Below are 27,236 nucleotides of genomic sequence, written 5' to 3'. Positions count from 1 at the left end.
TCTGGCTCCAAATATCCTTTACTGAGATCCACTTGAAACACTTGGGACCTTAACTTGTTAACTGAGTTGACAGGCTGATGGCTGATCTAGGTAAAGGTTTCACGGCAGCAAAAACACTTCCTGCCTATAATATATCAAAACAGGTTCCTGAATGTGTGTGAATGTCATCAAGGTCTCTGTCCCATCTTCTTCAGGGTTCGATTAAGCTAGAAGAGAAAGAAAAGCAAAGTTACATATGGGGATTTCCCCAACCCCTTTCCTATAGTGTGTATGATCACTAGGTCAGATTCCCAGCTGCCCCTCTGAAGCCAAGAAAGGAAGTTTCTGATGTGGGTGTCCACTATGTGTGTGCAAAGCCGTGACATTCATATGGCCCTGCACAGTTCATGCAGATTGTTCTTTTACCTGCCCTTCACACTCAACAAACCCATACCCAACACTGCTCTATCCATCTGACAGAAAAAGGATTCAGACTGGCCAGACGTTTCAAGGTTACTAGTTCGGTTAGGGGAAGAATCAGAAGCTTTGAACAGGATCCTTGTTAGAAGACAGTCCTAGCCCACCACCCTGACAGATGTGATCTAAACAGCCAGAAAGTAAAAAGAGCAGCAGGGCTGTTATGATCCTGCAGGAAGAGCCTGACCTCTGCTGCAGAACTCAAAGCACCAGGACACAGTAGCCCTAGCAATGGCCACAAAGAGAGACCCACACCCTTACAGTGTTTGGCCTGACCCACAAGACCTCTCCTAGGGCAAGACAAGGAATGCACCAAGTATGTCAAAACAGAGCTTCCTGTCCTCCAGCCTGCAGGAACTAGCCAGACCTGTCTAAGTTGGAAAACAATGCCAAATGGGGAGGGATAGGCAAGAGCAGGCAGTGAATCCACCCATATTAGGAAATACCAGGGAGGGAGAGGAAAGCTGGCCACCCGCAGAGGGAGATCTTGGAAAGAGATGCTCTGGAGAAGGCTGATGCAGCAATTCCTACAGGCCCAACCCCACTCCCCAAACCCCAAGCAGCCAGCCAGTCTAGCTTGAAAACTTAAAGGGCCAACCTCAAGCTTTCTTTTGCAGTGGCACGATCTCTGCTCACTGCAGCCTCCACCTCCCAGGTTCAAATGATTCTCCTGCCTCAGCCTTCTGCGTAGATGGGATTACAGGCTCGCACCACCACACCCAGCTCATTTTTTAAATTTTTAGTAGACATGAGGTTTCACCATGTGGCCAGGCTGGTCTTGAACTCCTGATCTCAAATTCAGCCTCCCAAAGTGCTGGGATTACAGGTATGAGCCACTGCACCTGGCCTCTTTTTCTTTTTCCTGAGACAGGGTCTTGCTCTGTTGCCCAGGCTGGAGGGCAGTAGGCTTTCTTAATAACAGAAATGAAAAATTTAAAAAGGCCGGGCATGGTGGCTCATGCCTGTAATCCCAACACTTTGGGAAGCTGAGGCAGGCTGGATCACTTGAGGCCAGGAGCTGGAGACCACCCTGGCCAACATGGTGAAACCCCATCTCTACCAAAAATACAAAAATTAGCTGGGTGTGGTGGCACACACCTGTAATTCCAGCTATGCGGGAGGCTGAGGAGGGAGACTCGCTTGAACCCAGGAAGCAGAGGTTGCAGTGAGCCGAGATCACATCACTGCACTCCAGCATGGGCAACAGCGCAAGACTCCGTCTCAAAATAAATAAAGAAATAAAAATTTTTAAAAAAGTAAACTCTCGATTCAGTTCCTAAGCTCTGTCCTGAGCCAACAAACCCCTCTTCTCTCAGATCTCTCACCTCCTCAAATTTGTGGATCTGACGGATGAAGAAATCCCCATAACGCCTGGCGACCTTGGTGTCTGCGATGTGGATCATGTCCTGTGGGGGAAAGCACAGTCAGGGAAGAGCAGCCAGGTGGAGGAGCAGGACCATCTAACCCAGGAGCCCCCATGGACTTGCAAGTGATAATGATGGTGAGTGTTAGATGTAAAGGTGGAGAAAAGACCACTGGAAAAACACCACCAGTTAACAGTAACTCACTCTTTCTAGAGAGTTTTTCTTTTCTTTTCTTTCTTTTTTTTTTTTTTTGAGATGGAGTTTTGCTCTTGTCGCCCAGGCCAGAGTACAATGGCACAATCTCAGCTCACTGCAACCTCTGCCTCCAGGGTTCAAGCAACTCTCTTGCCTCAGCTTCCCAAGTAGCTGGGATTACAGGCACCCACCATCTTGCCTGGTTAATTTTTGTATTTTTAGTAGAGATGAGGTTTCACCATGTTAGTCAGGCTGGTCTCGAACTCCTGATCTCAGGTGATCCACTTGCCTCAGCTTCCCAAAGTGCTGGGATTACAGGCGTGAGCCAACGTGCCCGGCCAAGTTTATATATATATTTTTAATCAATTCATTTGCACTTTTATTTTCTAGACTTTTTTTTTGTCTTTTATTTTCTAGTCTTTTTTTTTTTTTTTATGGAGTCTTGCTCTGTTGCTTAGGCTGAAGTACAGTGGTGCAGTCTCGGCTCACTGTAAGCTCCGCCTCCCGGGTTCACGCCATTCTCCTGCCTCAGCCTCCTGAGTAGCTGGGACTACAGGCACGCGCCACCATGCCTGGCTAATTTTTTTTGTACGTTTTTAGTAGAGACGGGGTTTCACCATGTTAGCCAGGATGGTCTCGATCTCCTGACCTCGTGATCTGCCCGTCTTGGCCTCCCAAAGTGCTGGGATTACAGGCGTGAGCTACCGCACCCGGCCTAGTCTTTTTTATTTTGGGAATAAAGATGTTTATGCTGGCTGGGCATGGTGACTCACGCCTGTAATCCCAGCGCTTTGGGAGGTTGGGAGTTCAAGACCAGCCTGACCAACACGGTGAAACCCCATCTCCACTAAAAATTAGCTGGACATAGTGGTGGGCACCTGTAATCCCAGGAGGGAGAGGTTGCAGTGAGCCGAGACTGCGTCACTGCACTCCAGCTTGGGTGACAGAGTAAGACTCCATCTCAAAAAAAAAAAAAGTTTATGCTCCTACACTGTTGATAAAACTGCAAATTAGTCCAATCTTTAAATTTTGTTTTTAGCTGAAAATATTTTGAACACCATTTTACTTTAAAATTTTCTATATCCTCTAGGTTAAGACCTAAGAACGTTCTAAATCTCTGATAGGATTTCTTTCAAGTTAAGAACGAAGAGTCAAAAAAGAAAAAAAAAGAAGCACTTTGCCAAAGACAAACCTGAACCAGCAACAGAGGAATAACAGTAAAACATGCTATTAAATAATAACCAAATAGCCAATTCTTAGGAGAAATGTTTTGTTAAACCACCCAGATTAGTTGAGAATAGCTAGGCTGGTAATTAAGAGGTGACAGAGGGATGCAGGAGGCTACTATAATTGCCAAAGAACGTATATATGTCAGGTATTGAGAAAAAACTAGGCCAGGCATGGTGGCTCACGCCTGTAATCCCAGCACTTTGGGAGGCAGAGGTGGGCAGACTACCCGAGCCCAGGAGTTTGTGTTTGAGACCAGGCTGGGCAACATGGTAAAACCCCATCTCTACAAAAAATACAAAAATTAGCAAGATGTGGTGGTGCACTCCTGTAGTCCCAGCTACTTGGGAGGCTGAGATACGAGGATCACCTGAGCCCCCAGGAGTTGAGGCTGCAGTGAGCTGTGATTTGGCCACTGCACTCTAGCCTGGACAACTGGAGGAGTAAGATGCTATCTAAAAAAAAAAAAAGAAAGAAAGAAAGAAAAAGGCCTGACATGATCCTGGCAAGGGAGAAAGTTTTCTTTATTTTTATTTATTTATATATTTATTTATTTTTAGAGGCAGGGTCTCACTTTGTTACCCAGGCTGGATTGCAGTGGTTAAGATCTTAGGTCACTGCAGCCTCAAACGCCTGGGCTCAAGTCATCCTCCTGCCTCAGCCTCCTAAGGCAGGGGCTATAAGGGACTCTCTCCCATAGCTGGGACTACAAGTACATGCTACCAAGCCTGGCTCAGTTTTCTTTGATTTATAAAAGCATGATTTAAAACAACATTGGAAAACTTCCAATAACAATGACGTGTTATTACTTTTGGCAAATCTGTTTGTATCAGGCTAGCTGACTTACGGCAAAAACCAAGTCTTCCAGAAGCCATAAAAATGAAATGAGAGTATTTATTTTAAAGCAAGATGAACTTTCAAAAACAAACTACCCAAACTGACATAGAAATTCCACAACTAAGATATATATCTGAAAATTAAAAACATATGTTCACACAATAACTTCTAGATGAATATTCACAGCAGCATTATTCATAAGCCAAAAAGTGAAAAAAGGAACAAAAAACCCCCCAAAACCCAAAACCCCAAATGTCCAACAACAAATGGATAAACAAAATGCGGTACATTAATACATGGGATATTATTCAGCTATAAAAGGAATGTACTGACACGTGCTATAACATGGATGAAACTTGAAGACATGCTCAGTGAAAGAACCCAAACACAAAAGCCCATATATTACATGATTCCATTTATCTGAAATGTCAAATGATTCCATTTATCTGAAAGACCAAAAGCAGATTAGTGGTTTGCCAGGGGATGGCAGAAAGGGGGAACTGGGGAACTGCGAGTGACTGCTAGTGGGTAGGGAGTTTCTTTTTGCGGGGACAGAAATGTTTTGGAATTAGACAGTGGAGATGGTTGCAAAACACTGTGAACATACTAATAACCACTGAACTGTTCATTCATTCATTCATTCTATTTATTTATGGAGACAGGGTCTCACTCTGTCACCCAGGCTGGAGTGCAGTGGCGTGATCTTGGCTCACTGCAACCTCCACCTCCTAGGCTAAAGCGATTCTTGTGCCTCAGCCTCCCAAGTAGCTGGGATTACAGGCATGCACCCCCACACTCAGCTAATTTGTGTATTTTTAGTACAGATGGGGTTTCACCATGTTGGCCAAGCTGGTCTTGAACTCCTGGTCTCAAGTGATCTGCCAGCCTTGGCCTCCCAAAGTGCTGGGATTATAGGTGTAAAGCATCACACCTGGCCGAATTGCACACTTTAAAATGGTGAAGTTTATATCCTGCAATTTTTTTTTTTTGAGACAGAGTCTCGCTCTCTCGCCCAGGCTGGAGTGCAGTGGCGCGAGCTCTGCTCACTGCAAGCTCCGCTTCCCGAGTTCACACCATTCTTCTGCCTCAGCCTCCCGAGTAGCTGGGACCACAGGCGCCCACCACCATGCCCGGCTAATTTTTTGTATTTTTAGTAGAGACGCGGTTTCATCGTGTTAGCCAGGATGATCTTGATCTCCTGACCTCGTGATCTGCCTGCCTCAGCCTCCCAAAGTGCTGGGATCATGCAAGTTTTTTTGTTTTTTTGTCTTTTTTTTGAGATGGAGTTTCACTCTTGTTGCCCAAGCTGGAATGCAATGGCACGATCTTGGCTCACTGCAACCTCCACCTCCCGGGTTCAAGCAATTCTCCTGCCTCAGCCTCCCGAGTAGCTGAGATTACAGGCATGCGCCGCCACGTCCGGCTAATTTTGTATTTTTAGTAGAGACAGGGTTTCTTTATGTTGGTCAGGCTGGTCTTGATCTCCTGACCTTAAGTGATCCGCCCACCTTGGCCTCCCAAAGTGTTGGGATTACAGGCGTGAGCCACCATGACCGGCCTTTTTTTTATTTATTTATTTTTTTGAAGTGGAGTCTCGTTCTGTTGCCCAGGCTGGAGTGCAGTCGTGTGATCTTGGCTTACTGCAACCTCCGCCTCCTAGATTCAAACGATTCTCCTGCCTCAGCCTCCCAAGTAGCTGGGACTACAGGCACCCGCCACCATGCCCAGCTAATTTTTGTATTTTTAGTAGAGACGGGGTTCACCATGTTGGCCAGGACGGTCTTGATCTCCTGATCTCGTGTTCCACCTACCTCAGCCTCCCAAAGTGCTGGGATTACAAGCATGAACCAACGCGCCTGGTTTATCATGCAAATTATGTATCAAAATTATGTTTTTTTCTTTTTTTGAGACAGAGTCTCACTCTGTCACCCAGGCTGGAGTACAGTGGCACCATCTCGGCTCACTGCAGCTTCTGCTTCCCAGGTTCAGGCGATTCTCGTGCCTTAGCCTCCCGAGTAGCTGGGATTACAGGCACGCACCACCATGCCTGGCTAATTTTTTTTGTATTTTTAGTAGAGACGGGGTTTCACCATGTTGCACAGGCAGGTCTTGAACTCCTGACTTCTGGTGATCTACCGGCCTTGGCCTCCCAAAGTGACAGGATTACAGGTGTGAGCCACTGCACTCAGCCTAAAATTATCTATTTTTAAGAACTGCTCAAAAAGTGCTATTTCCAACAATACATTTAGACCAAAATGCTTTTTCTCTTTTTTTCGAGACACAGTCTCGTCTCTGTCACAAAGGCTGGAATGCAGTGGCTTGATCTCAGCTCACTGCAACCTGTCTCCTGGGCTCAAGTGATTCTCCTGTCTCAGCCTCCCAAGTTGCTGGGATTACAGGCATGTGCCACCATGCCTGGCTAATTTTTATATTTTTAGTAGAGACAGGGTTTCACCATGTTGGCCAGGCTGGTCTCGAACTCCTGACCTCAGGTGATCCACCCGCCTTGGCCTCCCAAAGTGCTGGGATTACAGGCGTGAGCCATCGTGCCCAGCATGCTTTTTCTCTTTTTAAAAAGTAGAGACAGGGTCTTGGTTTGTTGCCCAGGCTGGTCTTGAACTCCTGGGCTCAAGCAATTCTCCTGCCTCGTCCTTCCAGAGTATTGGGATTATAGCTATAAGCCACTGTACCTGGCCCAAAATGCTTTCAAAAACAACTAAAATTGCAGGATATTAGAAAAAAATTTCCTCACAGCCTCAAAGAGCTGACAAGATAGTAACAGAACATTTTGGGAAAAAAGAAATCATTCTAAGAAAAGCACAGAAGACCCCCCTCTGCCCTATGGACATTTGCTGATCTTAGAAAACCTGGGCTGACGGCCGGGTGCGGTGGCTCATGTCTGTAATCCCAGCACTTTGGGAGGCCGAGGTGGGCAGATCACCTGAGGGCAGGAGTTGGAGACCAGCCTGACCAAGATGGAGAAACCCCGTCTCTACCAAAAATACAAAATTAGCTGGGTATGGTGGCACATCCCCGTAGATCCCAGCTACTCGGGAGGCTGAGGCAGGAGAATCGCTTGAACCTGGGAGGCAGAGGTTCCAGTGAGCCGAGATTGTGCCATTGCACTCCAGCCTGTGCAACAAGAGCAAGAGTCAGTCTGGAAAAAAAAAAAAAGAAAAGAAAACAATTCTTTTAAAAACCTCATCAGCGCCTGTAGTCCCAGCTAATCAGGAGGCTGAGACAGAAGGATTGCTTGAACCCAGGAGGCGGAGGCTGCAGTGAGCCAAGATCACATCACTTCACTACAGCCTGAGTGATAACAATGAGACTCTGTCTCTAAATAAATAAATAAATAAAAATGAAAATCTCATCAGACATTAACATCTCCAGCTTGAACTTAAAAGTGCCAGTGAAAACTAACACTGTTGTTCAACCCACCTCCCCTCCTGAGAGGAAGCTACTGCTATGTTGCTTGTGTATCCTTCTGGAAAGAACTTGAGGCATACATAGGCATATATAAATGTATTACTAGCCACTCTGTAAAAACCTTACTTGTATTTTTTGTAATATACAAATCATCCAAATGTTAATCAATGGGAGAATGGATAAACTGCAGTACAATAACAACAGTAGATGCTGGACTATCACAGAACAATAAGCATGAAGGAATCACTGCTACACACAATGGACGGTGACTCACTCAATTATAACGCTGAGCAAAAGAAGCCAGACTTAAAGAGTACATACTGTGTAATTCCATTATATAAAGTTCACAAACAGGCAGCACTAATCCAAGATGTTAGACATCAGGACAGGACAGGACAGGACAGGCGCAGTGGCTCACACCTGTAATCCTAGCGTTTTGGGAGGCCAAGGTAGGAGGATCACTTGAAACTATCCTGGGCAACAAAGTGAGACCCTTTCTCTATAAAGTAAAAACTTAAAATCGGCTCGGAACAGTGGCACATATCGGAGTTCGAGACCAGGCTGGGCAACATGGCCAAACCCCATCTCCACTAAAAATACCAAAAATTAGCCAGTCGTGGTGACGTGCACCTGTAATCCCAGCTACTTGGGAGGATGAGGTAGGACAATCACCTGAGCCCAGGAAGTTGAGGCTGCTGTGAGCTGAGATCATACCACTGCACTCCAGCCTGGGCAACCAGAGTGAGACCTTGTCTTAAAAAAAAAAAAAAAAAAGCTGGACGCAGTGGCTCACACCTGTAATCTCAGCACTTTGGTAAGCCGAGGTGGGTGGATCACAAGGTCAGGAGATCAAGACTATCCTGGCTAACACAGTGAAACCCCGTCTCTACTAAAAAATACAAAAAATTAGCCGGGTGTGGTGGCGGGTGTCTGTAGTCCCAGCTACTCGGGAGGCTGAGGCAGGAGAACAGCGTGAACCTGGGAGGTGGAGCTTGCAGTGAGCTGAGATCGCGCCACTGCGCTCCAGCCTGGGAGACAGAGTGAGACATCTCAAAAAATATATAAAATAAAAATAAAATAATGCTGGGTGCGGTGGCTCACGCCTGTAATCCCAGCACTTTGGGAGGCCGAGGCAGGCGGATCACGAGGTCAGGAGTTGGAGACCAGTCTGGTCAACATAGTAAAACCCTGTCTCTACTAAAAATACAGAAAATATTATCTGGGTGTGGTGGTGTGAGCCTGTAATCCCAGCTACTCAGGAGGCTGAGGCAAGAGAATCGCATGAACCTGGGAGGCGGAGGTTGCAGTGAGCCAAGATCGTGCCACTGCACTCCAGCCTGGACAACAGAATGACACTCCGTCTCAAAAAAAGAAAAGCTTTGTACAGTGGCAGTATGGCCAATGAAGGTTATGTGAGGTGTGATTATTGCTAACTAAAAATAAAAAAATAAAAAAGGCAGCAGGACAATGGCTTCCCACTTGTGAAGTACTCCAACAGTATACAAAGCACCATCCCCCTTTCTCCAACCTCATCTACACAGCCTCCTTTCTCAGGCCACTTGGGCATACTACAGCTGTCCCTTAAACTTATTGGCCTCACTCCTCTTCGGGGCCTTTGCTCTAACTGTTCCTCTGCCTGGAAGGCTCTTCCTCCAGACATCTGGTGAGCTATTTTTTTTTTTTTGAGACGGAGTCTCACTCTGTTGCCAGGCTAGAGTGCAGTGCCGCAATCTCAGCTCACTGCAACCTCTGCCTCCTGGGTTCAAGTGATTCTCCTGCCTCAGCCTCCTGGGTAGCTGGGACTACAGGCATGCGCCACCATGCCCAGCTAATTTATTTTTAGTAGAGATGGGGTTTCACCACGTTGGCTAGGATGGTCTTGATCTCTTGACCTCATGATCCGTCCACCTTGGCCTCCCAAAGTGCTGGGATTACAGGCATGAGCCACCGTGTCCGGCCTTTGGTGAGCTATTAAGAACTCTCCACCAGGTGGATCGCTTGAGGTCAGGAGTTTGAGACTAGCCTGGCCAACATGGCAAAACCCTGTCTCTACTAAAAATACAAAAATTAGCCAGGTGTGCTGGCAGCCTCTTATAATCCCAGCTACTCAGGAGGATGAGGCAGGAGAATTGCTTGAACCTGGGAGGCGGAGGTTGCAGTGAGCCGAGACTGCACCACTGCACTCTAGCCTGGGCAACAGACCAAGACTGTCAAAAACAAAAAACAAAAAAAAAACAAAAACACTACTCCCCTCACTTCCTTCAAGTCTTAGCTTAGCTTAAACTTCACTTTCTCAACAAAGCCTGTCTGAACACCGTATTTAACACTGCACCCTGTGCCTCCCACCACCTCTGCCTTCCTTTACTCTGCAGTGCTTGGCAACCTCTTACTACATAGTTTGTTTAATTATAACATCTATTGTTGGCTGAGCACGGTGGCTCATGCCTGTAATCCCAGCACTTTGGGAGGCCAAGGCTGGCGGATCACCTGAGGTCGGGAGTTTGACACCAGCCTGACCAACATGGAGAAACCCCATTTCTACTAAAAATACAAAATTAGCTGGGCATGGTGGTGCATGCCGGTAATCCCAGCTACTCAGGAGGCTGAGGAAGGAAAATGGCTTGAACCTGGGAGGCGGAGGTTGCGGTGAGCCGAGATCGTGCCATCACATTCCAGCCTGGGCAACGAGAGCGAAATTCCATCTCAAAAAACAAAAACAAAACAAAAAAAAACCCATCTATTGTTTATCTCTTGTGGTTTTTTTTTTGTAAATAGAGAAAAGGTCTCACTACGTTGCTCAGGCTGGTCTTGAACTCCTGGGCTAGAGAGATCCTCCCACCCCGGCCTCCCCTAAAGTACTAGTATTACCGGCATGAGCCACCGCGCCTGGCACCTTGTGGCAGCACCAGAAGGGCAGGAACCTTTGATTCTGTTCCCCGGTATACTTCATGTGCCCACAATAGTGAATGAAAGATAGTGAACACTTAATACAAGACCCCAAGCCCAGGGGACAGACATACCTTATCAATGTAGAAGTCAACCTCTGAGGCTGACTGAAATTCACCATCCAGGGCTGAGATGCCGCTGGTCCACACCAGGTTCTTCATCTTGTGTTTGAAGACAAGAAGCTGGATCCGGAACTCCTGCTCTGTGAGGTCCAGGAAGCCGGCCAGCTTGGCCACAGGCATGGTGGTGTAGAGCTTGAGGAAGCTGCGGATGGTTGAAAGCTGGGCCTGCTGCTGTACTTCATCGGAAAACACCTTCAGCTGCTGTAGGAAGGGCTCTTTGTGGTAGTTGGGGTGCACATTATCATAGTTGGGCACTACAGGCGACAGGAACTTGGGGCAGGAGTAACTGAAAAGTTCTTCATAGACTTGTGGGTCACCTTTCTGCATGCGCAGCATCTTGTCCCCATATTTCTCCCGCAGCTGGAGGTGAATGCTCTCATCGATACGCATGGGGTACATCGTGAGGGCAATGGCCAGCAGCGCATGCATCTGCTCATTCTGCTTGTTAATCTGGGGATGGGGTGGAGAGTGGTACCAGGTCAAATGAGACGGACTTCCTGAGGTCCCCACTGCCAACTGGCCTCACCATTCTCTGCACAGATATTTGACTTACCCAGTTGTCTCATACCAGCCATTGAACTTCCCCAACATCTCTTCCAATCCTCCCTCTAGATCTACTTAACTTCCATCCTAGCTCCAGATCCTCCTTAGCCATCTTCTGGATTCCTTACTGGCACCTCTGTCTTAGCCTCTCCAGTTTGTCCCACACATCACTAGCAGGTCAATCGTTTTACACCAGTTAGGATCGAGTTACCCAAAAGCTTTGATGCAACCTCAATGATGATAGAATATAGACTAAATAGTAATGTGCCGTGCAACATTTCAGTCAACAACAGGCCATGGGCCACATATAGGATGGTGATCCTACAAGATTATAATCCTGTATTTTTACTGTATCTTTTCTGTTTAGATACACAAATACCTTTGTGTTACAACTGCCTATGGTATTCAGTACAGTAATATGTTCTAGAAGTTTGTAGCCAAGGAGCCACAGGCTATACCATGTAGCCTGGGTATGTAGTAGGTTATCCCATCTAGGTTTGTGTAAGTACATTCTATGATGTTCACACAACAAAATCACCAAACAATGCATTTCTCAGAATGTATCTGCAGCATCAAATGACACAGGACTCTACTTTACCTGGGTTAATGAAGGTTCTCAGAATCTAATAACCCAATTCCTACTACCTAGTTGCCCTCCAGCCGAAACGGTTTATTGTGCTGCTGCATCACCACACTCTCAAGTCTCAACCACTTTGCTCATCATATTCTCTGCCTAGGAAGCTCCTCCCAATTCTATGCATGCCTTGAACCCATCCTCCTTCCCACCAATATCCACACCTTATATTAAAACACTTAGAACCCAGAGAACACTCAGCATATTGATGCTGAATAAATAAATGTAGGCACTGCTGGAGAATATAATTGAAACAAAAGATATTATCATCGTCCTTATCATCAAGATGTTAATGATCTGAGGTAACAGGCATCACAACAGAAACTCTTAGAGTACGCTAGCCATTAAAAGATCATTTTGGCTGGGCGTGGTGGCTCACGCCTGTAATCCCAGCACTTTGGGAGGCCGAGGTGGATGGATCACCTGAGGTCAGGAGTTCGAGATCAGCCTGGCCAAATGGTGAAACCTCATCTCTACTAAAAATACAAAAATTAGCTGGACGTGGTGGCACGCGTCTGTAGCCCCAGCTACTCAGGAGGCTAAGGCTGGAGAATCACTTGAACCCAGGAAGTGGAGGCTGCAGTCAGCTGAGATCGCACTATACTACAGCCTGGGTGACAGAGACTTCGTCTCAAACAAACAAAAAAAATACTAGCCGGTGTTGTTGTGTGCGCCTTTAGGCCCAGCTATTGGGAAGGCTGAGGTAGGATGATCGCCTGATCCCAGGAGGTTGAGGCTGACGTGAGCTGTGACTGCATCACTGCACTCCAGCTGGGTGATCTATTAGTAGGTGCAATCATAGAGTGCTCTACAGTCTTGAACTCCTGGCTTAAAAGTGCAATATTTTAGATGGTGTTTACCAAGAATGGTTGGCATAGGTGCCAAGGAGCCCCCTGATTAGAAAGGCCATTGGTGGCAGGCAGAGTCCCCCTTACCATCTCATACTTGTACGTGGTCCTCTGGAACATGCTCTTGGTCCTCTGGATGTAAAGGAGGATGTTGGCGAAGACCCGGATGGCATCCTGGTAGCGACGCATCATCAAATATGCAAACCCAACATAATAGTATGTGGTGACCTGGCACTCTGGCACACGGGAATACATACTCTGTAGAAGGAGGTGGAACAAACATCCATGAGTGTCAATTCATCCTAGATAGAACCAGAGATAGAAACACCAAGAGTTTTCCCCGCAGAGGCCCTCAACTATCCAGAGGAAGCTCTGGAGTCCCAGAGTTTGAGAGCGGATATTCCTATTCATCAATTAAGTTGTATGTTTTGAGGAATCCATTTTCTTAGCTGTAAACAAGAAGGTTCTGGATCAGGTAACCCCCAAAATCTCCTTCAGCTCTAAAATGCTATACATCTCAGTTTTGTTATTTTTCCTTGCTTTTTCAATTAAGTCCTTTTGGATAGGGAAGACAGAAACACATACATGCACATGAGCCAAACACCAAATAAAAAGTATCTGTAATATTTTTCTGTGGTTAGGAAGAACACAACAGCTAACCATGTATCAATGAACATACCATCTTAGAATTACATCTTTACTTAATTCTTTTTTTTTTTTTTTTTTCTGGGACGGAGTCTTGTTCTGTTGCCCAGGCTGGAGTGCAATGGCATGATCTCGGCTCACTGCAACCTCTGCCTCCCAGGTTCAAGTGATTCTCCTACCTCAGCCTCCTGAGTAGCTGGGATTACAAGTGCCCACCACCACACCCAGCTAGTTTTTTTTTTTTTTTTTTTTTTTTGGATTTTTAGCAGAGACAGGGCTTCACCATGTTGGCCAGGCTGGTCTCGAACTCCTGACCTCAAGTAATCCACCTGCCTCAGCCTCCCAAAGTGCTGGGATTACAGGCGTGAGCCAATGCGTCTGGCCTTCTCAATCCTTTGGCAAAATGTGAAGAGTAAAGAGCTGCCATGGGCCAGGCATGGTGGCTCACACCTGTAATCCCAGCACTTTGGGAGGCCAAGGTGGGTGGATCATGAGGTCAGGAGATCAAGACCATCCTGGCCAACACTGTGAAACCCCAACTCTACTAAAATACAAAAAAAAAAAAAAAAAAAAAATTAGCAGGGCATGGTGGCGCATGCCTGTAGTCCCAGCTACTCAGGAGGCTGAGGCAGGGTAATCGCTTGAACCCAGGAGACGGAGGTTGCAGTGAGCTGAGATCGCGCCACTGCACTGCAGTCTGGCGACAGAGCAAGCTGCCATGATCATTCCATTTTGAAAACAGAATAAAAAACTGTCGTTAACTACCAAAATCGTCCAGGTCCAGCTTTTTACCACAGCTGTTTGCCCAGTTTTAGTCTCAACTTTCAATGGCCTGAGGGAACAGTCCTCTTTCCTCTCCTGGAAATTTTTCCTAAGAGATCAGAGTGGTTCTCTAGAAATAGATATTCTGGCTCTGGCAAGAGGGGCCAGAGGCAATAGGCATCACCTTCTTGTTCAGTTCGATGTTCTCCAGCACCTTGATGGCCTGGTAGTAATCTCCTAACAGGGAGTGCAGGCGGAGAAGCCCGACCAGGCTGAAGTAACCAAGCATTTTGTAGAGGGAGTGCCGCCCATACTCCCCAGCCACACTCTCGGGGTCACCTGAAAGAGACAGACACCGTGAATACTCTGATAGGAGGCAGGTAAAGGCAGGCATACCTGACCTCTGAATGTTACTCAGTAGGCATCTCACCTACTGCCAGCCTTGAAAGCTTCCCTCAACTGGGAATAACTTCAAAGGAATACCAAGAAACAGCAAAACCAATCTTATCTAATCTTCAATTTACCAATATTTGCTTACAGGGTGGCAGTTCATTTTGCTTATTTCTTTTTGGTCCCAACACATGAAAAGGCCCCTCTCATCAGTAAAATACACCCACGAAGACCCCTCCTTTCGGAAAGCACATGAGGTCAAAACTATTTTCCTAATAACAACACTTAAGATGTTACTTGCCCTTCCCACTGAGTTGAATTTTGCATGATGCAAACACTATGTTGGGTAAAATTACTGTCAACTTAAGCATAAATCAGGCAACGACACAAAATTGTACCAGTAGTCACTGTATTGCTTCTTGCCATACATTTGCACTAAAAGAACTAGTCCTTAGCCAGGCATGGTGGCTTAGACCTGTAATCCCAGCAACTTGAGAGGCCGAGGTGGGAGGATTTGCTTGAGCCCAGGTACCATAGCTGAATAACCAGAGTTTGTATCAGTTGTTTTTGTTTGTTTGTTTGCTTGTTTGTTGGTTTTTTGAGACAGAGATCTATGGAAGTGCTACTGCATTTTGGCCTGGGTAACAGAGAGACCCTGTTCTAAAAAAAAAGACAAAAAAAAAGAAAGAAAATCCTTTTTTCATTTTTACTTGAAAAAACAACTGATACATAGGCTGGGCACGGTGGTTCACGCCTGTAATCCCAGCACTTTGGGAGGCTGAAGTGGGCAGATCATGAGGTCAGGAGATCGAGACCATCCTGGCTAACACGGTGAAACCCTGTCTCTATTATAAAAATACAAAAAATTAGCCGGGCGTGGTGGCGGGCACCTGTAGTCCCAGCTACTCGGGAGGCTGAGGCAGAAGAATGGCATGAACCTGGGAGGCGGAGCTTGCAGTGAGCCCAGATCGCGCCACTGCACTCCAGCCTGGGCAACAAAGCAAGACTCCATCTCAAGAAAAAAAAAAAAAAAAACAACTGATACACAACTGAGCACAGCTCACGCCTGTAATCCTAGCATTTTGGGAGGCCGAGGCGGGAGTATCACTTGAGGTCAGGAGTTTGAGCCCAGCTTGCCCAACATGGTGAAGCCCCGTCTCTACTAAAAATACAAAAATTAGCCGGGTGTGGTGGCGCACACCTGTAGTCCCAGCTATTGGGGAGGCTGAGGCAGGAGAATCGCTTGAACTCGGGAGGCAGAGGTTGCAGTGAGCAGAGACTGTGCCACTGCACTCAAGCCTGGGCTACAGAGCAAGACTCTGTCTCAAAAAAAAAAAAAAAGGAAAAACGGGCAGACATTTTCACAAAAATGAAGTAAACCTGTCATACCTCAAAGAAAAGAACTGACAGTGTTTGCTACCTATAAAACGATTCAAAGGTTGGGCACAGTGGCTCACACATGAAATCCCATGAGTTCAAGATTGGCCTGGGCAACAAAGTGAGACCTTGTTTCTACTAAAAAAAAAAAAAAATCAGCCAGGTATGGTGGTGCAAACCTGCGGTCCTAGCTACTCGGGAGGCTGAGGTAGGAGGATCACTTGAGCCCAGCAGGTAGAGGATGCAGTGAGCCATGATTGTGCCACCGCACTTCAGCCTGGATGACAGAGTGAGACCCCATCTCAAAATAAATAAAAATTCAAGCTATTAAGCAAAAATGGAATTTTGTAAAATTCGTATCTGCCACTACAAGCTCTATAGCTTACAAATAAATGCTTACCTGATGTCAGTGGCAAAAGTAACAAATCTGACTTTTTAAAAAAATGTAATAAAATCTGTCAACATTTGGAAGATCTTTATAACTCAGAGAACCGATATTTTTTTTAGAAATCACAAATGGCCAGGCGCAGTGGCTCATGCATGTAACCCCAGCACTTTGGAAGGCCGAGGCAGGCAGATCACTTGAGCTCGGGAGTTCAAGAGCAGCCTGGCCAACATGGTCAAACTCTGTTCTACTAAAAATACAAAAATCAGCCCGGCGTGGTGGCATGTGCCTGTAATCCTTCCTTTCTATATCCCTGGAGGCTGAGACAGGAGAATCGCTTGAACCCCGGAGGCAGAGGTTGCAGTGAACTGAGATCATGACAGTGCACTCTGCCTGAGCAACAGAGCAGATTCTGTCTCAGGAAAAAAAGTCACACATGGATGTAAGGAACTCTTTCAAATTACAGAAGTGACCAGTAACGTTAACAAAAGAAAAATTCACCAATACAGTTTCAGATTCCTCACTGCACCTAATCTGTATGAAACTACCACTGGTTACTTCAAAGTAGTACAGGGTGAGTATACTTCTATAAATGCTTGTGACCAGAAGTGTTTTGGATTTTGCAATTTTAAATATCTGTATATGCCTAATGAGATATCTTTTTTTTTTTTCCCGAGACGGAGTCTCGCTCTGTCACCAAGACTGGAGTGCAGTGGTGCGATCTCGGCTCACTGCAACCTCTGCCTCCCTGGTTCAAACGATTCTCTTGCCTCAGCCTCACAAGTAGATGGGATTACAGGTGCCCACCACCAGGCCCAGCTAATTTTTTGTATTTTTAGTAGAGATGAGGTTTCACCATGTTGGCCAGGATGGTCTTCGAACTCCTGACCTCAGGTGATCTGCGCGCCTCGACCTCCCAAAATGCTAAGATTATAGGCGTGAGCCATGGCACCCGGCCCTAATGAGGTATCTTAAGGATAGGATCCAAATCTAAATATAAAATTCATTTATTTTTCATACATGTCTTATACACACAGCCTGAAAGTAACTTTATTATAATCTTTTAAATACTTTTGTGCATGAGACGAAGTTCTGACTGCAACTGGTCACTTGAGGTCAGGTATAGAATTTTCTACTTACGGCGTCATGTTGGTGCTCAAAAAGTCAGATTTTGGAGCATTTCAGATTTCAAATTTTCAAATCAGGAATATTCAACCCATACATACTACTACATGGTGTAGTATCAAAGAAAATCTTCTCCAATAATCCTGGCACTTTTGGGAGGCCAAGGCAGGATTGCTTGAGCCCAGGAGTCCAAGACCAGACTGGGTGACACAGTGACACCCTGTCTCAAAAACAAATGACAAAAAACTCCTTCCTTTCTATATCTGTGTGAAGCCAGATTTTCCTTCTTTTTTTTCAGACCAGTTCTCGCTCTGTGGCCCAGGCTAGAGTACAGTGGTGTGATCTCAGTTCACCGCAATCTTTGCTTCCTGGGCTCAAGCAATCCTCCCATCTCAGCCTCCTGAGTAGCTGGGACTACAAGGGCACCCCACCCACCATGCTCAGCCAATTTAAACATTTTTTTTGAGACAAAGTCTCACTATATTGCCCAGGCTGGTCTCAAACTCCTGGGCTCAAGCGATTCTTCTGCCTAAGCCTCCCAAAGTGCTGGGATTACAGGTGTGAGCCACAGTGCCTAGGCCAGATTTTCTTTATGTGCTTCAAACAAAAGAACACATTGCAACAGACTGAATGCAGAAGCAGAAATGAGAATCCAGCTATCTCAGCCAGACAGAGAGATCTGCAAAAATGCCACTCTTCACTGAAAAAAAACAAAACAAAACTTTTTTTTAAAATATAGATACATTTTGTGGTTCTCAATATTTTAACAGGGTAAGGTGGCTCTGACACCAACGCATGTGAGAAGTGCTTATCTAAACAAAAGCACTGGAGACACAGTAGAAGTGTTTACAAACGCAAATCTCAATGTGCTGGTTCAGTTTGTTGGCCAACGGACTCCCAAGCCCCCGAGTCCCCAGCATGAATACCCTGCTATTGTTTGTACTCAAGCACCTACAAAGAGTCAACAGACCACCACTGAAGACATGGTGACTCATCTGCTCTACTTGCAGTGATCTATTCATTTGGAACAGATGGCAAGCAGCTGGAAATTCGCAGGCTGCAGCCATCGGCCTGCTGCACTCACCTCCGCTTGTGTACACCTCCAACTGTCGGTTGATGTTGGATTTGTCTACCAGGGAATGAAGGACATTGAGGACACTGTGAACATTCCAGATTTTCGGATTGGAACGAAGAAAGTCAATCTCCTCCTCTGACTTCTTGGCAGTCTTACAGCGGTACTGACTGAATGACTGAAACTGTTGAGGAAGAAAGGAAACATGCAGTAGTGGTATAAGCCCAAAGTGATCATCCATGTCCACAATGCTGAAAACGAGGCAATCAATGCTCTGGCTCTGGACGGGGCGAGGTGAGGGTGAGATGACCACTTCTCATTCTAAACCATTCTGTACACTGTTTTTCAAAGCCATCTTGACTAAACTGTGAATTTTGTTCATTACTGAATGTTACTACATAGTGAAGTAAAAATGTCTAGGATTAGAGGTAGTCTGTGGTAAAAACATCCAATCTGGAGTCAAACACAACCTAAAGTCACTTCCTGTCTCTGGGCCTCACAATGCAGTTGACCGGGCCACCGGAAACACCACAGGGCCTCTTGTACCATCTATTCAGATGCAGCTAGACCGTGGTACGCCCTGGGTTATGAGCAGTGATGTGGTAATAGGTATCTGCACGTGTGAGCCTTCCCTACCACAGCTGACCATCAGTTCCCAGACTATGTCACCTCTCTACCACTCTCAACCAGAGTTGTCTGGCCAAGCACAACGAACACAGAGAAGACAAGCCACAGGAATCTGTTTGGGACAGAAGTAGAACCTGGAAGCATGGCTGGCCTGGCTCCAGCAGTCACACAGATGGAACACAACAGACCTACCTACTCAATTTTTTTAAGTTCTCTGGTTGAATCTGGTGTGCATCAGGTTTGGAAATCACAGACCTAAAACCTAGGTCTCAGAAGATCTAAGACTGTTCTTCAACTCTTCCAGCAGGGATCAGAGGCTCACCCCTGTAATCCCAGCACTTTGGGAAGCTGAGGTGAGCTGATCACTTGGGTCCAAGAGCTCAAGACCAGCCTGGGAAACATGACAAAACCCTATCGCTATAAAAAATACAAACAAATTAGCCAGGAATGGTGGCAGGCGCCTGTAGTCTCCGCTATTAAGGAGGCTGAGGTGGGGGCATTGCCTGAGCCCAAGAGACGGAGGCTACAGTGAGGTGAGGTTGTGCCACTGCATTCCAGTGTGAGTGACAGAGTAAAACTGTCTCAAAACACAAAAAATTTTCTTCTTCTAGACTGTGGGACAAAAAGTTGCTAATTTTATAATATAAAAACAAAGAATATGCCAGGCACGGTGGCTCACGCCTATAATCCCAGCACTTTGGGAAGCCGAGGTAGATGGATCACGAGATCAAGAGTTTGAGAACAGCTTGGCCAACATGGTGAAACGCCATCTCTACTAAAAATACAAAAACAGGCCAGGTGCGGTGGCTCACGCCTGTAATCCCAGCACCTTGGGAGGCCGATGCAGGCGGATTACCTGACGTCGGGAGTTTGACACCAGCCTGACCAACATGGAGAAACCCCATCTGTACTAAAAATACAAAATTAGCCAGGTACAGTGATACATGCCTGTAATCCCAGCTACTTGGGAAGCTGAGGCAGGTGAATCTCTTGAACCCGGGAGGCAGAGGTTGCGGTGAGCCGAGATCGCATCATTGCACTCCAGCCTGGGCAACAAGAGCAAAACTCCGTCTCAAAAAAAATCAAAAAAAAAAAAACACATCAAAACAAAAATAGCCAGGTGTGGTGGTGCGTGCCTGTAATCCCAGCTACTCCGGAGACTGAGGCAGGAGAATCGCTTGAACCTGGGAGGCAGAGGTTGCAGTAAGCTGAGATCACGCCACTGCACTCCAGCCTGGGTGACAGAGCAAGACTCCATCTCGGGGGGCAAAAAAAAAAAGAATATCCAGAATATATAAAGAATTCTCAGGCTGGGTGCGGTGGCGCTTACACCTGTTATCCAAGCACTTTGGGAGGCCGAGATGGGTGGATCACTTGAGGTCAGGAGTTTAATACCAGCCTGGCCAACATGGTGAAACCCCGTCTCTACTAAAAAAAAAAAAAAAAAAAAAATTAGCAGGGCGTGGTGGTGCACACCTGTAATCCAGATACTCGGGAAGCTGAGGCAGGAAAATCACTTGAACACAGGACGTGGAGATTGCAGTGAGCAGAGATCATGCCACTGCACTCCAGCCTGGGCGAAAGAGTGAGACTCTGTCTCAAAAAATAAATAAATAAATAAAATCCTACAAAGAATTCTCATAGGCTGGGCACCGTGGCTCACGCCTGTAATCCCAGCACTTTGGGAGGCCAAGGCGGGCAGATTACGAGGTCAGAAGATCGAGACCATCCCGGCTAACACGGTGAAACCCTATCTCTACTAAAAATACAAAAAATTAGCCGGGCGTGGTGGTGGGCGCCTGTAGTCCCAGCTACTCGGGAGGCTGAGGCAGCAGAATGGCGTGAACCTGGGAGGGGAGCTTGCAGTGAGCTGAGATCGTGCCACTGCACTCCAGCCTGGGCAACAGAGCGAGACTCCGTCTCAAAAAAAAAAAAAAAAAAAAAAAAAAAAAAGAATTCTCATAATGCAATTAAAAAAGCAATCAAATAGAAAACAGGCAAGTAATAGTGATGATCACTTCAAAGAAAACAAAATTGACAATTAACATGGGAAATCAGAAAAGTATGATTTTTTTTTCTTTTTCTGAGACAGAGTCTTGCTCTGTCACCCAGGCTGGGGTGCAGTGGTGCAATCTCGGCTCTCTGCAAGCTCCGCCTCCTGGGTTCATGCCATTCTCCTGCCCCAGCCTCCGGAGTACCTGGGGCTACAGGTGCCCGCCACCACGTCCGGCTAATTTTTTTGTATTTTTAGTAGAGACGAGGTTTCACCATGTTAGCCAGGATGGTCTCGATCTCCTGACCTCGTGGTCCACCTGCCTCGGCCTCCCAAAGTGCTGGGATTAACAGGCGCGAGCTGGTGGCTCATCTCTCCGTAAAAAAAAAAAAAAAAAAAAAAACCTACACCTCAGTAAGCTAACTTTAAAAAACTTAAAAAGCAAGTATCGTTCAATCCACAATTCTACTTCTAGGTAGTAATCCCTAAAAATATGCCTGTGTACAACATATACATGGATATTCACTGATTCACTGCCTGTAATTGTGGAAACTGACAACCCAAACGTTCATCATCAGAGGCATGGTATATCCATATCACGCACACTGCAGCAAAAGAGCAAGTCAGGTCTATGAAAATATGGTTTAAGTGTGTTAACAAGTCACACTAGGCCGGGCGCGGTGGCTCACACCTATAATCCCAGCACTTTGGGAGGCTGAGGCAGGCGGATCACGAGGTCTGGAGATCGAGACCATCCTGGCTAACACGGTGAAACCCCGTCTCTACTAAAAATACAAAAAATTAGCCGGGCGTGGTGGTGGGCACCTGTAGTCCCAGCTACTCAGGAGGCTGAGGCAGGAGAATGGAGTGAACCCAGGAGGTGGTGCTTGCAGAGAGCCGAGATTGCGCCACTGCACTCCAGCCTGGGCAACAGAGTGAGACTCTGTCTCAAAAAAACAAAAAACAAAAAACAAAAAACAAGTCACACTAAATGGCACAATACAGTATGTAACCATTTTTGAAGTGATCTCTCTTTATACAGTCATGTTTATGTAAGTGCCTGAGAAATGTCAACAAGGTGCCTTTCCTTCCAGACACTAATTGATACCTCTGCAAAAGCAAGGAAGGCAGGCACTTTCACTATATCTGTAGTTTGAAAAAACAAAAACAAATTAATGAAAGAGAGTGGCGAGGAAGAGCCACCTACCCTATGTGGCATCTACCTGGACAGGAGGAAATACACCAGGCACTCACTGACCCTCACTGGACAGTCTTTGTTAGAAAGCACCGTAAGCCCCTTAACGACAACACTGGCTAAGCCCAGGGAATTATGATTATCTTAAGTGGGATAAAGAAAATCAGCACGGATGATCCTTCTTCACTTGCTCTAAGTCAAAAGGACAGCTATTCATCTATAAGTATTCCAAATAAGAGGATGACACAAGCCAAGGAGCCAGAGGGCAAACAAGGCCAGTGCGGTTTGTGGCCTTTGCTATGAAAGGCACTGAAGCCTAATCTTGAGCAGGAAGCCTCCTTCTCAAGGAGCACTATGAAGGTTTCTCAGCTCACCACTCGTAACGGTTCAGCACTTTGTATACACTACGTCTCCCTGGTTCATGGAGTTCGAATAACATCTTTATTAAGATACCAATTTATCCTGAAATAATCAGTTGGAGCTATAGACAGAGCACAAAGGGGGAAAGAATTATATTTTGTCAAATTATATATTTTATGTGTTTTTTTTTTTTTTTTGAGACAGAGTCTCACTCTGTCGCCAGGCTGGAGTGCAGTGGCATGATTTTGGCTCACCGCAACTCTGCCTCCGGGTTCAAGCGATTCCCCTGCCTCAGCCTCCCGAGTACCTAGGATTACAAGCGCACACCACTACGTCCAACTGTTTTTTTTTTTTTTTTTTTAGTAGAGATGGGGTTTCACCATTGTGGCCAGGATGGTCTCCATCTCCAGACCTCGTGATCTGCCCACCTAGGCCTCCTAAAGTGTTGGGATTACAGGCGTGAGCCACTACGCCCAGCCTATTTTATGTTTTGTAGTCTCTATTTCTCGAAATTCTGGACTGCAGCAATCCTACTGCCTTGGACCCCAAAAATGCTGGGATTACAGTTGTGAGCAACCTTGTAATCTGTATTTTTAAATAGAAGGACTGGGCTAAATAAGATGGAAAAGAATAATGATGACATTGAACATCATCACAATCAACAGGCAACATGTATTAATTATTCTGTGACAGGCACTATGCTAAACACTTTATAAGTAGTATCTCAGCAACATTCGCAGCAATCCGTTTTAGAGATGGAGAAACCAATGCACAGTGTGGTTAAGTAATGTGCCCACAACAGAACATGTTACCATTTTAAAATGGGCCAGTAGGCCAGGCACAGTGGCTCACACCTGTAATCCCAGCACTTTGGGAGGCCGAGGAAGGCGGATCACCCGAAGTCAGGAGTTCAAGACCAGCCTGGTCAACATGGAGAAACCCCATCTCTACTAAAAATACAAAAATTAGCTAGGCATGGTGGCGGGCACCTGTAATCCCAGCTACTGGGGAGGCTGAGACAAGAGAATCGCTTGAACCCGGGAGGCAGAGGTTGCAGTGAGCCGGGATAACGCCACTGCACTCCAGCCTGGGTAACAGAGTCAGACTCCATCTCAAAAAAAAAAAAAAAAAAAAAAAAAAGCCAGTAAACAGCAAAACCTGGACTTTTATCCCCAGGCTACACAGCTGCTGTACTTTATTTGCATTTGGCACAGTTTTCATTCTAACTTGAACAGTAATTCCTGAGGCAGGTGATATTCTCTTTGTGATGAAAATGTTCTATTGTATTCTGATCGAGCATACACTTAAGTAACCACCACCACAATCAAGATATAGATGGCTGGGCATGGTGGCTCACTTTGGGAGGCCAAGTCAAGAGGCTCACTTGAGGCCAGGAGTTCAACACCAGCATGGGCAACACAGCAAGACCCTCGTCTCTACAGTAATGTAAATATCCACGTTAAGTTGGTGCGGGCCTTGTAGTGGCAGCTACTCAGATGGCTGAGGTGGAAAAATCACTTGAACCCTGGAGTTCTAGGCTGCAGTAAGCTATTATCACACCACTGCACTCTAGCCTGAGCAACAGACTGAGACCCTGACTTTTTTTTTTTTGAGACGGAGTCTTCCACTGTTACCCAGGCTGGAGTGCAGTGGCACGATCTTGGCTCACTGCAAGCTCCGCCTCCTAGGTTCACGCCATTCTCCTGCCTCAGCCTCCCGAGTAGCTGGGACTACAAGCACCCGCCACCACACCCGGCTAATTTTTTGTACTTTCAGTAGAGACGGGGTTTCACCGTGTTAGCCAGGATGGTCTCAATCTCCTAACCTCGTGATCTGCCCGCCTCGGCCTCCCAAAGTGCTGGGATTACAGGCGTGAGCCACCGTGCCCAGCCTGACCCTGACTCTTAAAAAAAAAAAAAAGATATAGAACATTTCCATTGTGCGGGTAAAGAAAATGAGGCTCTGAGTTTAAATAGCCCATCACTGTTACAGAGCTACCAGCAGGTGGCAGCACCCAAGTTAGAATCCACTTCCACCTGGCTCCAAAGCCTGTGAAGCCTGTGTTCTTCCCACCAGACCACCTAACAAGGTCTAGTAAGAGGTCAGGAGCTGAACTTATCCGACTTCCAGCTTCCTATCTGGAGTGCTTAGGCTTCCCTGTCTCTTCAGAAAGCCAACTGAAACTAGAGTCTACTGCCATGGGGTATTTTACACTACAATGAGGCTATTTTTACACCATGCAGCTTTTTTACACAAACAATAGTAACAGCTATTCCTGGCACGGACCAGTTATTTCAAATTAGGCTGAAGCTGACCAGATACCTGGTAGATGAACTCATCGATGATATCCCAGAGCCACTGGTTGGGTAGTTCAAGGGGAGCAGGACCGTCGGCATCTGTGCAGGAGATCACAGAAAAGTGAGATTCAAAGCAATGACTCTGCCCATTCCGTAGGCTGCAGAATGCTTTGTAATTTCTCTCTTAAAAGGACCATGAATCACAAGACCTCCCCTCTTCCCACCTGCACATTAAGATCCTGCTAATAATAATAATAATAAAAAAAGCTGGAGGCCAATGCTGAACCTCATCATAATCACACACACCCCCTTGGCCAAATCTCAGACTCACTAAGAATGTAGTTGAAGAAAGACCTCCCCTCTTCCCACCTACACATTAAGATTCTGCTTAAAAAAAAAAAAAAAAAAAAAAGCTGGAGGCCAATGCTGAACCTCAGCATAACCACACACACCCCCTTGGCCAAATCTCAGACTCACTAAGAATGTAGTTGAAGAGATTGCAGTAGTTGTAATAGGATTCAAACCTCTGCTCCAAGGAAGGTCCCCCCTGTAAAGAAAACAGGAGGTATCAAGATACAGATATTTAATTTTAATGTGTTTTACCCATGGTATACTGTAACAGCTGTGAACAAACACAAGAGAATTGGTATCTATCCTTTCTTTCTTAGTAGGTAAATACGCAAGTGAGAGGGAAGATACAAAGTCCTATAGCAGCTGCAGCACTGAATACTGCAACACGTGGTTAGGTTCTACAGCAACAGACCTTAAATGACCCTCAGAGCAGGCATGATGATCTGGCAAAGCAGAGAGAAGTGTTTCAGAAAAAAACCACACTAGCAAAGGCGAAGAAGTTAAATCGTGGCAGTTGAAGGCTAGGGAGTTAAGAGAAGATAATGCTGCACCGGGCATCACTAGACTACGGGCCAGGAATGTTGCAGTCTTCCAACGCCAAACAAGAATCTAGGTCAGGTGGCCTGCAAATCTATTCTGCCACCTGTTTTGTAAATAAAGAAGTTTTACTGGAACACAGCCATGCCCACTCATTACAAATTGTTCATAACTGCCACAAAGACATAGCTGAACAGATCTGACAGAAACCATCATGGCCCTCGAGCCTAAAATGCTTATTATCTGACCCTCCACAGAGAAGGTGGCTGACCCCTGGTCTGGTCTTTATGTTGCTTGCATCTGAGAACCACTGATAGTTTCTGAGCTGGGGAACCATACCATCAACAATGTATTTGTGATGGAGAAGAAACACAACTTTGGAGTCAGTCCCACCTCTTATTAACTGTGGGGTTCTCACAAGGTATTTAATCTCTGTAAAATGTGGGCAAAAGATTGTTGACTAGTCACAAGTAAGATTATATAGCTGGGTGCAGTGGCTCACACCTGTAATAATCTCAGCACTCTGGGAGGCTGAGGTGGGCTGATCACCTGAGTCCAGGAGTTTGAGAACAGGCTGGGCAACATGGCAAGACCCTGCCTCTATTTAATAAAAGTTATGTAAGGTGCTTAATACATTAAGCACAATCTAAGCACATTCAATGAAAAACCGCTCCCCAAGGGCTTAAAACTGGTCATTTATGTAGGAGTCCTGGTAGCTAATAAAAAGATAGCAGCATCAATAAACTTCTGCTGAATCTTCATCTACAGACCGAATAGAGAGATTAGAGGTGGTAAAACCAGCTATACTATGGGCTATGGTGTCATGGTGTTCCCAAAAAAGCAGTGTACACATAATGGCTAGATTCTTAGCATATCCACAAAGTACCTGAACTTTAGCATCAATGGTAGTAGGGAATCTTTACTTTTTTTTTTCTTTGACACAGAGTCTCGCTCTGGTGCCCAGGCTGGAGTGCAGTGGTGCGATCTCAGCTCACTGCAACCTCTGCCTCCTGGGGTCAAGTGATTCTTCCGTCTCAGCCTCCCGAGTAGCTGGGATTACAGGCACACGCCACCACGCCTGGCTAATTTTTGTATTTTTAGTAGAGACAGGGTTTCACCATATTGGTCAGGCTGGTCTTGAATTCCTGACCTCGTGATCCACCCGCCTTGGCCTCTCAAAGTTCTGGGATTACAGGCGTGAGCCACTGCGCCTGGCCAGGAATCTTTACTTTCTATCAGATGAAGTAGTCAGAGATCCCACTGGGATGCCAGAAAAACATGGCCCCTTACTCTGGCAGCAAGCACTTTTCCACCTACCACTACTGACAGTGGCTCCTGTGGCCAAGGCAGGAGTTCTAGCCATATCAAGTGGTCCTCAAGGAGAAGAGGGGTGAGTAACTGTGAGAAACTAGGACCTCCTTAGGTGGAGATCTTGGTGCCAATTTCCTTCACTTACACATGCATGCAAGCACACACATGCTCAATTAACACCATTATGACCAGACATTATTCTAGGCACTGG

General features: G+C 46.1%; 1 protein-coding gene across 2 annotated transcripts in view; it reads right to left on the bottom strand.

Moving 5' to 3' along the window:
- Window positions 1–27,236, bottom strand: part of EIF3L (eukaryotic translation initiation factor 3 subunit L) — a 39,286-nt gene continuing 12,050 nt past the window's right edge. For both annotated transcript variants that reach the window (XM_054469470.2, XM_054469471.2), the window contains 8 exons: window positions 25,304–25,373; window positions 24,852–24,925; window positions 18,367–18,538; window positions 14,190–14,344; window positions 12,686–12,856; window positions 10,526–11,023; window positions 1,782–1,862; window positions 1–206 (listed from right to left, as the gene is read on the bottom strand). In XM_054469470.2, the coding sequence (XP_054325445.1) occupies window positions 168–206; window positions 1,782–1,862; window positions 10,526–11,023; window positions 12,686–12,856; window positions 14,190–14,344; window positions 18,367–18,538; window positions 24,852–24,925; window positions 25,304–25,373 (1,260 nt within the window). In that variant the 3' untranslated portion in view covers window positions 1–167. The remainder of the gene's footprint in view (window positions 207–1,781; window positions 1,863–10,525; window positions 11,024–12,685; window positions 12,857–14,189; window positions 14,345–18,366; window positions 18,539–24,851; window positions 24,926–25,303; window positions 25,374–27,236) is intronic.

This window comes from Pongo pygmaeus, chromosome 23 (genome assembly GCF_028885625.2).
Source record: "Pongo pygmaeus isolate AG05252 chromosome 23, NHGRI_mPonPyg2-v2.0_pri, whole genome shotgun sequence".
NCBI lineage: Eukaryota > Metazoa > Chordata > Mammalia > Primates > Hominidae > Pongo > Pongo pygmaeus.
Note: the sequence above shows the minus strand (reverse complement) of the source record. Positions and strands in the feature narration are given on the sequence as shown.